This window comes from Mesoplodon densirostris, chromosome 15 (genome assembly GCF_025265405.1).
Source record: "Mesoplodon densirostris isolate mMesDen1 chromosome 15, mMesDen1 primary haplotype, whole genome shotgun sequence".
Lineage (NCBI taxonomy): Eukaryota > Metazoa > Chordata > Mammalia > Artiodactyla > Ziphiidae > Mesoplodon > Mesoplodon densirostris.
The window spans coordinates 30,876,454-30,889,309 of NC_082675.1; the positions used below are offsets into that span (position 1 = coordinate 30,876,454).

The 12,856-nt window shown below is 41.8% G+C and overlaps 1 protein-coding gene across 1 annotated transcript in view; it reads right to left on the bottom strand.

Annotated features, from left to right (window-relative positions):
• The window catches only part of TWSG1 (twisted gastrulation BMP signaling modulator 1), a 34,893-nt gene extending 22,641 nt beyond the window's left edge, over positions 1 to 12,252 (bottom strand). Inside the window, exons 1-2 of the mRNA XM_060119577.1 lie at positions 12,090 to 12,252; positions 10,332 to 10,488 (exon numbers count right to left, since the gene is read on the bottom strand). Coding sequence (XP_059975560.1) covers positions 10,332 to 10,454 — 123 coding nt within the window. The 5' untranslated portion in view covers positions 10,455 to 10,488; positions 12,090 to 12,252. The remainder of the gene's footprint in view (positions 1 to 10,331; positions 10,489 to 12,089) is intronic.
• Between the last annotated feature and the right edge of the window lie 604 nt (positions 12,253 to 12,856).

Below are 12,856 nucleotides of genomic sequence, written 5' to 3' on the forward strand. Positions count from 1 at the left end.
GGCTAGGGAAGTCCCCCTCATCTCTGGCTTTTTAAAATACATTTATTTATTTGTTTTTATTTTTGGCTGCGTTGGGTCTTCGTTGCTGTGCGCGGGCTTTCTCTAGTTGTGGTGAGCAGGGGCTGCTCTTCCTTGTGTTGCACGGGCTTCTCATCGTGGTGGCTTCTCTTGTTGCAGAGCACGGGCTCCAGGCGCCCGGGCTTCAGTAGTCGTGGCACGTGGGGTCTAGAGCACAGGCTCAGTAGTTGCGGTGCACAGGCTTAGTTGCTCTGTGGCATGTGGGATCTTCCCGGACCAGGGCTCAAACCCATGTCTCCTGCACTGGCAGGCGGATTTTTAACCACTGTACCACCAGAGAAGCCCTCATCTTTGTTTTCTTGTTAAATTTATTTATTTATTTATTTTTGGCTGCGTTGGGTCTTTGTTGCTGCGTGGGCTTTCTCTAGTTGCGGTGCGCGGGCTACTCAATGCGGTGCCTTCTCTTGTTGTGGGGCACAGGCTCTAGGCATGCAGGCTTCAGTAGTTGTGGCATGCAGCCTCAGTAGTTGTGGCTCGTGGGCTCTAGAGTGCAGGCTCAGTAGTTGTGGTACACTGGCTTAGTTGCTCTGCGGCACGTGGGATCTTCCCGGACCAGGGCTTGAGCCCATGTCCCCTGCCTTGGCAGGCGGATTCTTCACCACTGTACCACCAGGGATGTCCCCTTCATCTTTGTTTTAATGTAATAATTCAACAGGTGAAACAGCCAGTGAAAATAAATTTTAGTCTCCACTTATAAACTTTATCAGCTATTCTAACTGCTAACATTTGAAGGGAAACAAAACTTACTCTTCCCTTAAACTATATCAGGTCTAACTCATTACTTTTTTTTTTTTTAAGATTGATTGATTGATTGACTGATTTCGGCTGTGCCAGGTCTTAGCTGCAGCACACAGGATCTTTGTTGCAGCATGTGGACTCGTAGTTGCAGCATGCAGGCTTCTTAGTTGCAGCATGCATGCCGGATACAGTTCCCTGACCAGGGATCAAACCCCAGCCCCCTGCATTGGGAGAGCGGAGTCTTACCCACTGGACCACCAGGGATGTCCCTAACTCATTACTTTTGGATATTAATTTCAGAGATTTTCATGAGGTATTAACCGAAGCAAAACAGGACAAAAATAAGTTAGAGTCACAACTTTTAAGAGCAGGGAAGCAGAAAAAAGAGAGAATACACTATAGGAAAATAAGGTAGTGTTTATAAAAGGAAAGAGGGAACATTGTATACTATATGCCAAAATATTACTAGTAGAGTAACAAATCAAGATAACTGTAGCAAAAAAACTAATGTGGAATTTAATTAGCACTCATTAAGGAAAAAGGAAGAGAAAGTTAATTTTTTAGTTTGCTGTGATTAAGAAATTCCTGATGTTACCTGAACTATTTATATTTTTAACTTAAAACAAAATACATTAAAAAACTAGAATTATTAATGAGAAACTACTTTGAAATCCCAACTTATTTCAGATAATCTAAGATTTCTTTAGTAGTTAAATCAATTTTTAGAATAGAAGAAAAGCAGACTGTTGATTTAGTACATAAAAGCGCTAAATAAATATTCAGAAAACCAGTAAAGTGCTAAAAGAATGCATCAGTGATCTCTGAACCTAAGTTTGAATATCATCATGAAATATAAAGTTTATATCATCCTAAATATGACCATAAATATTAGCTAAAAGTACTCACAATAAGTAAGGAGTTTTTCAGTTTTTGTTTTTTAATAAATTTATTTTATTTATATATTTTTGGCTGCATTGGGTCTTCGTTGCTGCATGCGGGCTTTCCCTAGTTGTGGTGAGTGGGGGCTACTCTTCGTTGCAGTACACGGGCTTCTCATTGTGTTGGCTTCTCGTTGCATGTAGAGCATGGGCTCTAGACGTGCGGGCTTCAGTAGTTGTGGCATGCAGGCTCAGTAGTTGTGGTTCATGGGCTCTAGAGCACAGGCTCAGTAGTTGTGGCGCACGGGCTTAGCTGTTCTGCAGCATGTGGGATCTTCCTAGACCAGGGCTTGAACCCACGTCCCCTGCATTGGCAGGTGGATTCTTAATCACTGCGCCACCAGGGAAGCCCTGGTTTTTCAGTTCTTAATACAAAATGGGTCTTGAGATTTCTGGTGTAGAAGCATAATATTGATTCAAATTTAAATGCTCTTTTCACAAAAGCAGAAGAAAAAACAAGTAAAGATCTTATTAAAAGCAAAATCCTGTTTTACCATTTTTTCCCCTGAAAGAGGACAGCTCAACCACTCATTATATGAGCAAAGGAACACACCAAGATGACACTATTACTTTCCTGATGTTAAAATTACATATCTTTCCTGTCAGAAGCACAAAATAAATATTTACGTAGGGACCACCCTTCTACGTAGCAACTTGTAGGAGAGGCAGGAATGACTGTGCTGGTAAAAAACATTTACACAAGTCTGAGCTTCCAGGGAAAATGTTTTATATTTAGTTACTTCATGGGTTGCGGAGGGCCTGACATAAACAAATGTTCTAACTTATCCTCACAGTACAGCATTTCAACACTACAGATGTTGTTCAAACCAAATAACTAAAAGAAAAGCTAAACTCCCTCTTAGGAGGGAAGTTTCTTTACACTTCTATAGCATGGCCTTTCTTAAAGTTCTTATCTCCCACCTTCATTTCTGTGCATGTTTTTCTCTAAGTTTAAGGAGAAGAGCTATTATTGCCATCTAAAATGTCAACGTGCCTCGTACTTTGTTGAATGTGAAAGCGGAATTTTAATAACTTAGTAGTGTGATAGCAAACAAAGCCCCAGCAATTCTTCACCTTTTCAGGGCAATCAACCACTTTGAGAACCTCCTGAAAGCTATGGACTTTTCTCCTAGAAAACAGTACATTTGCAAATTTGAATATAATTCTGGGGGTCCACTTTAAGAGAAGCACTAAAGAGGCCTAAGGACACCAGCTGACAGTTCTTGGCACATGAAACGCCAATAGCAAATCTATTCCTCAACTGAAGAGAACAGGAATAAAAGAGGGCACTAAAGTTCAAGTTTCTATCAGACCACAGAGGCAACCCCACACTACGGCACAAAGACAAGAACCAAGCATCTACCAACCAACCACCACCCCGACCACAGCAAGAACACCAGCCATTCAAAACAAACAAACCAAAAACTTCTCTGCAGGAAAATGATCAGCCTCAGGGCAGAAAACACACTCCAGCATCGAGGGCTTCCCTGTCCCTCAGGCGATACCCTCCAGTCTGTGTATGTCAGCCCTCCCCACAAACACAGTCTCCCAATCAGGCTTTTATGCTTCATTCCTAACTATAATGGACAACTAAGGAACACTATACATTTGAGGAAAGCCTCCTGCATGAAAGAGATATAAATTTAAAGAAAAAAATAATCTTGGAAGAAAGAGAAATCCACGTAACAGAATGGGGAGGTGAGGGGTGGAGACACACCTCCATCTCCATCAACAAAACTTCCAGTAAGTATTCTCAGGATATCTGAGAAAACAGTGCATTCAAATACAAGTAAAAGTGTTAAAAGAAAAATTAACAAGCAGAAAATAAGAAGTAAAATTTTAAAGTTATTGCTAAAATTTAAAAATTCAATAGAAAGGGTTCAAAGGTAAAGTCAAGGAACTCTCCCAAAAAGCAGAATAAGGTGAAAACAGATTTAAGATTTACAACACTACATACAAGCAATGAACAACCTGAAATGAAATTAAGAAAACAGTTCCATTTACAACAACATCAAAAAGAATAAAATACCTATGAATAAACCTAACAAAAGAAGTGTAAGACCTGTATGCTGAAAACTACAAAATACTGTTGAAAGAAATGAAAGAAAAATTTAAATAAAAGGAAAGACACTCCTTGCTCATGAATCAGAAGACTTAATACTGTTAACATGGCAATAATTCCCAAATTGATCTACAGAGTCAACGTAAACCCAATCAAAATCATAGCTGGCAATACCAAAGGCACAATCCATGAAAGGAAAAAATGGGTAAGTTGGACTTTTAAAATTTAAAACTTCTGCTCTGCAAAAGACACTGTCAAGAGATTAAGAAGACCAGCCAGGGGACTTGCCTGGAGGTTCAGTGGTTAAGACTTCGCCTTCCAATGCAGGGGGTGTGAGTTTGATCTCTGGTTGGGGAGCTAAGATCCCACATGCCTTGCAGCCAAAAAACCATTGACATAAAAATACAGAAGCAATACTGTAACAAATTCAATAAAGACTTTAAAAATGGTCCACATCAAAAAAAATCTTAAGAAAAAGAAGACAAGCCACAGACAGGGAGAAAATATTTGCAAGATACACATCCGATAAAGGACTGTTAATCCAAAAGATACAAAGAACTCTTAAAATTCAACAGGAAGAAAATGAACAACTCAATTTAAAAATGGGCAAAAGACATAAAGACACCTCACCAAAGAAGATATACAGATGGCAAATAAAGCATATGAAAAAAAGCTCAACATGTTATTAGGAAATTGCAAATTAAAACAACAATGAGATACCAATACACACCAATTAGAACAGCTAATATTCAAAACACTGACAGCAGCAAATGCTGGTGCGGATGTGGAGCAACAGGAACTCTCACTCACTGCTGGTGGGAATGCAAAATCGTACAGCCACTTTAGAAGACAGTCTGGCAGTTTCTTACAAAAGTAAACATACTCTCAGCATATGATCCAGCTATTGTGCTCCTTGGTATTTACTCAAATGAGTTGAAATTTTATGTCCACACAAAAACCTGCACATGGATATTTGTAGCAGCTTTATTCTTAACTGCAAAACTTGGAAGTAATCAAGATGTCCCTCAATGAGTGAATAGATAAACAAACTGTGATACACCCATAAAATGGAATATAAAGAGATAAGCTATCAAGCCACAAAAAAACATGCAGAAACCATAAATGAATACTGCTAAATGAAAGAAGCCAGCCTGGAAGGGCTATATACTGTATAACTCCAACTGTATAACATATTGAAACAGCAGAATTATATAGACAGTAAAATGCAGTGGGGGATGCAGAGGCCACGTGGAAGCACAGGGGATTTTTAGGGTAACAAAACAATTCTGTGTCACACTGTAATGGCAGATATATGACATTATGCATTTGTCAAATCCATAGAACTGTCAAACACAAAACATGAACCCTAATGTAAATTGTGGACTTTAGTTAATAATAGTATGTCAATATTGCTCCATCAATTGTAACAAATGTACAAAACTAATGCAAGATGTTAATAGTAGGGGAAACAGTGGGTATGTGTAGGGGAAAGGAGTATATGGGATCCTTCTGCACTTTCTGCTCAGTTTTGCTGTAAACCAAAAACTATTCCAATAAATAAAGTCAAATATATTTATATATAAAAATCCTAGCTGGCTTTATTACAGAAATCAACAAGCTGACCCTAAAATTTATATGGTAATGCAAGGGCCCAAAGTATTAAAAACAAATCTTGAAAAACAAAATTAGAAAATTCATACTTTGTGATTGTAAAACATACCACAAAGCTACAGTAGTCAAGACAGTGTGGTACTGGCAAAATGATAGATATATAAATCAATGGAATAAAACTGACAGTCCAAAAATAAACTCTTACATTTATGGTCAAATAATTCTCAATGAGAGTGTCAAGATAATTCAACGGAGAAAAAAATAATATTTTCAACAAATGGTGCTGAGACAACTAGATATCCATACACAAAAGAATAAATCTGGACCCCTACCTAACACCATATACAAAAATCAACTCAAAATAAACTGCAGGGCCTCCCTGGTGGCGCAGTGGTTGAGAGTCCGCCTGCCGATGCAGGGGATACGGGTTCGTGCCCCGGTCTGGGAGGATCCCATATGCCGCGGAGCGGCTGGGCCCGTGAGCCATGGCCGCTGGGCCTGCGCGTCCGGAGCCTGTGCTCCGCAACGGGAGAGGCCACAACAGTGAGAGGCCCACATACCGCAAAAAGAAAAAAAATAAAAAAAGTAAAAAAATAAATAAATAAACTGCAGACCTAAATATAAGAGCTAAAACTACAAAATTCTTAGAAGAAAATAGACAAGTATATCTTATAACCCTGAGTTAGGCAATGGTTTCTTAGCTACAACACCAAATGCAAAAGCAACAATAAATAAATAAATAAATAAGACTGCATCAAAATTTAAAACTTTTGTGTTGCAAATAATACCATCAAGAAAGTGAAAAGACAACCCAAAAAATGGGAGAAATTACTTGCAAGTCATATATCTGATAATGGACTTGTACCCAGAATATATAAATAACTCTTATAACCTAACAATAAAAAGACAATAAGCCTATTAAAAAATGGGCATTGGTTCTGAATAGACACTTCTCCAAGGAAGATATATGAATGCCAATAAGCACATGAAAAGATGCTCAATATCCTTAGTCGTTTGAGAATGCAAATCAAAACCACTTCACACCCACTAAGATGCCTATAACAACAAGTGCTGGTGAGGATGTAGAAAAATTGGAACCTGCAGACACAGTGGTGGAAATGTATACGGCCACTTTGCAAAATACTTTAGTGGTTCTTCAAAATGTTAAACATAGAAAAAATGACCCAGCAACTCTACTCCTAGGTATATACCCAAAAGAAATGAAAACAGATATCCATATAAAAACTTATACACAAATATCCACAGCTCCATTACTTGCATAGCCAAAAGGTGGAAACAATCTAAACATTCATCAACTGATGAATGGATAAATTAAATGTGGCATATCCATACAGTACAATATTATTTGACCATAAAACAATAAAGTACTGATACATACTATAATATAGATGAATTGTGAAAGCATTATGCTCAATAAAAGAAGACAGGCATAAAAGACAACATATTGTATGATTCCATTCATATTAAATATCCAGAATAGGCATATACAGATACTCTGATTAAAAAAAAAAAATTAACACACAATAATAGCTGGTTGCTTTCTCTAGAACTATGTAGAATTAGAAGGAAACTCTGAGATCACCCAGCTGGTCAAGTCACAGTTAAGATGTGGCAGATTGTGTTTTCCAAACATGGCCACATCATTCATCCCATCCACTAAGCTCTCCTTAGTGTTACACTCATGCTCCTCCATCAGAGGCGGGGCCTGTGTACCCTCCTCTTAAATCCAGGTGGGCCTACCACCATGATGGAAGTAACACCGTAACCTCAATGGCGTGGCCATAAAAGGCAATACAGCTTCCCCTGCTGTGTTTCGTGAGACACATGGTCTTGGAAGCCCTGAGCCAACGTGTAAGGAATCTGGCTAGTCTTAAGCCAGCATGCTGGAGAAGTCATACAAAGAGACTATGGATAGGGAGGGAGGAAAGGAGGGGAGAGAGAAAGGGGGGACAGGGGGGTGAGAGAGAGAGAGAACAAAGAACCTTCCTAGCCCAGCTTTGTGATATCCAATACAGCAGTCACTAGCCACATGCAGCTGTTTAAATTTAAATTAATTAAAATGATTAAATTTTAAAATCTGCTTTTCAGTCACACTAGTCATATTCAAGTGCTTAACAACCACGTGACTAGTTTCTACTGTACCTGACAGGGCTGATGTAGACCATTTCTATCATCATAGAAAGTTCTAGTGGACAGCGCTGCCTCAGGTAATTTCAGCTGCCAGCCTTCAGGCCACCCCAGCTAATAATGCTGTGTGGTGCAGATGAACTATCCTACCAAGCACCACACAGGATGCAAATTCATGCTCAAAGTAAACGTTGTTGTTGTTTCCAGCCACTGACCTTTGGGGTGGTTTGTCACACAGCCACAGTGAGGGAATGCAAGGAGAGTAAAGGGCAGAATGTTAAATAATCAGCGGAGTCCATAAAACCAGGTAAATGGTAGAACCAATCACATTTCACTGCAATGTCCAGTAAGTGCTTAGCACAATGTCATAAGTGCTTAGGAATAAATGAACAAGAAAACCCTCAATACTCGAGGCCTCTATTATTTTAACCCCAAGCACCCTGCCACCATGCACCAGAAGCACTGTCTCTACTATTCCAGAAAAAGATTTGATGATTCCTAGTTCTGAAGGAACAGGAATCAGAAATGTTTGCATCAGTGAATTAGTGGTTTAAAAAAAAAAAAAAAGAGTCTTACCTTCTTTCCGATAAGTTTACTAAAAGCACCATTTAACAAACAGGTGAAGCTTCACCTGATTTTCCAGTTTTTACACTTAATTTTTTTACTCTACTTTTTGAAGCATTTTGTAAGTATTACAGAATTTTAAACTGAAAAGCAAAACAAAAACTTCTGAGAGTTTTTATCGATAGTAACCAAATGCTTTCTTCTTTAAATACTGCCTTACCAAGCAAGGTCTTTCAAATAAAATCCAATTTTTAATTATTTGAATAATGGAAATTACATACTTGGAGAGTCAAAAAATAATTTGAGATTTAAGTAAATTTCTACCTAAACATGAATATAGCAATTGTTATGAGACTTTATTTCCAATAATGAATAATGAAGATACACTGAAACAACGTGGGAAGTGGCACAGATTCACCTCTGACCACAGCACAAAGCTGGACTTCACGAGAAAACTACCAAATTTTCAGCCAGCACAAGCCTAAGCAGACGTGCTGTATCAAAACTTCCATGTAGGGACTTCCCTGGTGGCGCAGTGGTTAGGAATCCGCCTGCCAGCACAGGGGACATGGGTTTGAGCCCTGGTCCGGGAAGACCTCACATGCCGCGGAGCAACTAAGCCCTTGCTCCACAACTACTGAGCCCCAGCGCGCCTGGAGTCCGAGCTCTGCAACAAGCGAGGCCACCACAATGAGAAGCCTGCGCACCGCAACGAAGAGTAGCTCCCGTTTGCCACAACTAGGGAAAGACTGCACGCAGCAATGAAGACCCAATGCAGCCAAAAATAAATAAATAAAATTTAAAAAAACTTCCATGTATAAAACTACGTGATATTAAAGAATTATTGTTAATTTTTAAAGTGCTAATAGCTATGTTTTCAAGAGTTCTTATCTTTCAGAGATAGACAATATATTTATGATAAAATAATATCAGGGGTCTGCCTGACACTAAACAGAGCTAGGGTGAACAGTGCAGGGGAATAGAGATGAAGCAAGGGTAGCCCCGAGTGAATGATGGCTGTAACTGCTGATTATTACTGCTGTTCATTATACTCTTCCCTCTTCTATTTATGCTTAAAAACATCCATAGTGAAAACCCTAACCCTAACCAACCAACCTCTCTAGTTAAATGTTTTGGTTAAAATGCAAAGTGAGGGTAGAGTATGAGATGGTGACAACCACACTCACATAAAGGCCAGGCTTCCCAGAATTTTAACTATTAATGAGGACCAAAATGTCACAAATCAGCACTTAATGCCTCTCATCTATAAAAATCATTACCACTTCTAGTACATACAAATGCTCTCATGTCAGGATTACAGCCAAGAGGTAGCTGAGTCATACTTTGTACGGAATTCTAATATGTGTGGTTACTGAATTTCTTAGCCAACAGCTAGAAGACAGGCTAATAAATACAGACCCAAGACTGCTGACGGTCTAACAGGATGGGAAAAGGGAGAACAGCTGTATAATACATGAAGTTCAACACTAATTAACGCAACTTTAAGAACAGTAATAACCAGTATGTGTATGGAAAGGCCACAGGCTTCGGGTTCAAACACAGGGCACGTTCCACAGCCACTTAACAGCTCTGTAAACTAAGCCATTAGTTAACCTCACTTTTCTCTTCAGGAAGGCTTGCCTTGGTGGCTGAGAGAGAGATCACTGTCAAGCATCTTGGAAGCACATTCTCCAACGCCTGCAACCTTGAGAAACCTTCACCCTGAACCGCCCAGCTCAGCTGCCCCTAGGTTCCCAATCCTCAGCAACTGCGTAAATAATAAATGTTTACTACATTAAGTTGCTGTTTGGGGTAACTTGTTACTTAGAACAGACAATTAGTGTATTATATTTAGGGAACACTTTGTCTATGATTTGATTAGCTAAATTTTTTTTCTAAATATAGTGAGTCTCTTTGTTATGTAAACTAGATTATACAAGGGAACCCTTTAATTCATCTGAATAGGCTACTCATCACCTTGTAACAGCAAGTTTACAAAGCTGGATATTATTTTCCGTACTGAACTCCTTGAGTCTGACATTGCTTGTATGCAAGAGAAGTATGGGGGCAAAACCCCAGACCAGTGTCATGGTTCATTACCTCAGACCTTACACTCTCTATCTGTATATATGTGCTCTGTATCTGCTCTACAGTATATTTTAATATTAGTAAAAAAGTACTCTTAGTCCTACCTGAATGAGGCATTTGCTCACGTCACTAGCACAGAGTGCTTTGTTACAACTCAGTGACACGGGGACCCATGTCAGGAACACCAGGATGGCTACAGTAAGCATAACAACAGAGTGTGACTTCATGTTTCTTCAAAGACAATCACCAAACTCCCGGAAGCTAAACAAACAAACAAAAAGAAAAAAAAAAAAACAACAAAAACTTTAATTCAAAGGCAAATGCTAGGGTAAAAACAAATACAAAAATGAAAATCAAGTAAATAAACCAAGACTCATTGTTTGCGTTAAAAGACTTTTGAGTGACTGTTTAAAGATTATTCTCAATGAAAGATTACTTAAACACTCAAAAAAAAGCTACAATATACAATAATATCTTGTTAGCCATCTTCAAAGATATAGAATTCTGAAATTCCTCAGAGTACCCAGAAATGGTGACCGTGAAAATTAAAGTGAATATGTATGTGTGTATGTGTGTGTGTGTGTGTGTGTGTGTGTGTATACCATCAGTAACCTGAAAGTATCAATATATAAAGCAAATAAGTAGTTTCAATGCTGCACTGCTTTTCAGCTTTAGTTTCAGGCCCACTATTCGACTTTAAGCCAGTAAACAAAACAAAACAAAACAAACTATAAATATTGTATTATAATTTTAAAAACATTTATCAATATTTTAATTCTTAGAATTAAGACAAATTTTAAAAATGCAAATTATTCTAGTGTCTACTTGTTATTATCTCATTTTGTCTCTTAACATAATTAGCCAAAATGAAGCAGCTCAACGGAAGGAGTGGACAGTTGCTCCTTAAATAATTTAGCGAATAACAAAGAGAATAGTAAATTATTAACTGCATTAAGAACTCTAACTTACCAAAATGTGAAGATATTCTTTTAATTCCCTATCTTAGGTACCAGTGATTCTTCAAAGATATTGAAGAAAATATTACAGTCCAAAAAGAAAAAGAAAGACCAGCACAAATTCTGACAGTGGTTGAACAATCAACACAGTCATTAAACTTTTAAAAAGGAGAAGATAAAACTTCTTGGGGTTTAAAACACACACCCCAAACAGAATCAATTAAATAAACGACTAGTGATGTAAGACGGATAGAAGGTGCGTTTATGGGCCTTTATGATTGCTGTAAACATGTATTCTAAGTGTTAGCAAGAACAATAAAGCAAAGACAAGAAGAAGGTGAAGAGTACCGGGCTCTGTGCTCGTGTGGCTCGGTTCTGTACGAGAAAGCCCCAGGGACCGTGGTCGAGGCCGGGGGTACCCTCCTGGGACCGTCAGGACCCACACCGCCCGCTTTACTGAACCGCACGCCCAAGTCCGGTGACTCCGGAGCCACCGGCACATATTCGTGGCGGCCAAAGAAGGCATCGGAAAACGGATTCTTCCAGAGCTAGTTTTCTCCCCACAGCAACTGAAAATGGGATATTTTCCCCCACCTCACGGCCGTCTGCGTCCCACTCCCCGAACCTCCCCAGAACAGGCGTCCAGGTGAACGAGGCACGCAGAGGCAGGTAACCGAGCTCCTCCTAGGGGAGCGGCTCCCTTCGGGGCCTCGGGAACAAAGCGCAGCGGCCGAGCGGGCGGCGCTGACAGCGGCCCCGGCTGCCGGCGGAGGAGCCACGCCCCGCGCCCGCCCCGCCTCGTAGCCGCGGAGGCCGCCCAGGCCGCGCGGGCCCGGTCCTTCCGCTCCTCCCGCCCGGCCGCGGCCTCCAGACCCAGAGCGGCACCCGCCAACCCCGCCCGCTCACCGTACGCCGCGGCGCCGCGAAGCAGCCTGCCTCTCGTTCCCCGCGGGTCGGCCGAGCGGGCGCGCCGCTCTATGGAGGGAGGCAGGCCGCGCCTCCGCTCAGTCCTCCGCGCAGCGCCCGCGAGCCTCGGCCGTAAAACAGGGAGAGACCAACCCGCCTCCGCCTCGCCTCCGCCCCCCGCTTCCCTCCGCCCCCCTCGACTCCCGCCGCCACCGCCGCCGCCAGCTCCCGCCAGGAGGCGTCTCTCACTCCCCCGGCGCTCCAGTCCGCGCGCGACCCGGCCCCGCCCAGGCCACGCTCCCCGCGGGCCCAGCGCGCCCAGGGTCCCACCCCCTACCCGGCCCCGCCCCCGCCCCGACCGCGGCCACGCCCACCCGGCCCACGCGCACAGTCCCCCTTCCTCTTCCCCGTCCCGGTCTTCGGCGCCTTCCCGCCCGCCTCGGGCCCCCGCAGACTCTGCCGCCCGTCCCCTTCTCCGGGCTCACCCTGCCCTGGTCCCGGAGCTGGGACGTGATGTGCACGAGCTCCTCGCCTCCTCACAGCCACCCTGGGAGGGAGCTGGTCTCGGCCCCGTTATGGGGATGCCGGACTGACTGATGCACCCCGCTGGTACCCAGTGCAGCTCATACCTGAATCCCGTCATTGACGTCGGAGACAGGATGTATTAAAAACGCAGGCGGGACTTCCCTGGTGGTGCAGTGGTTGAGAGTCCGCTTGCCGATGCAGGGGACACAGGTTCATGCCCAGGTCCAGGAGGATCCCACATG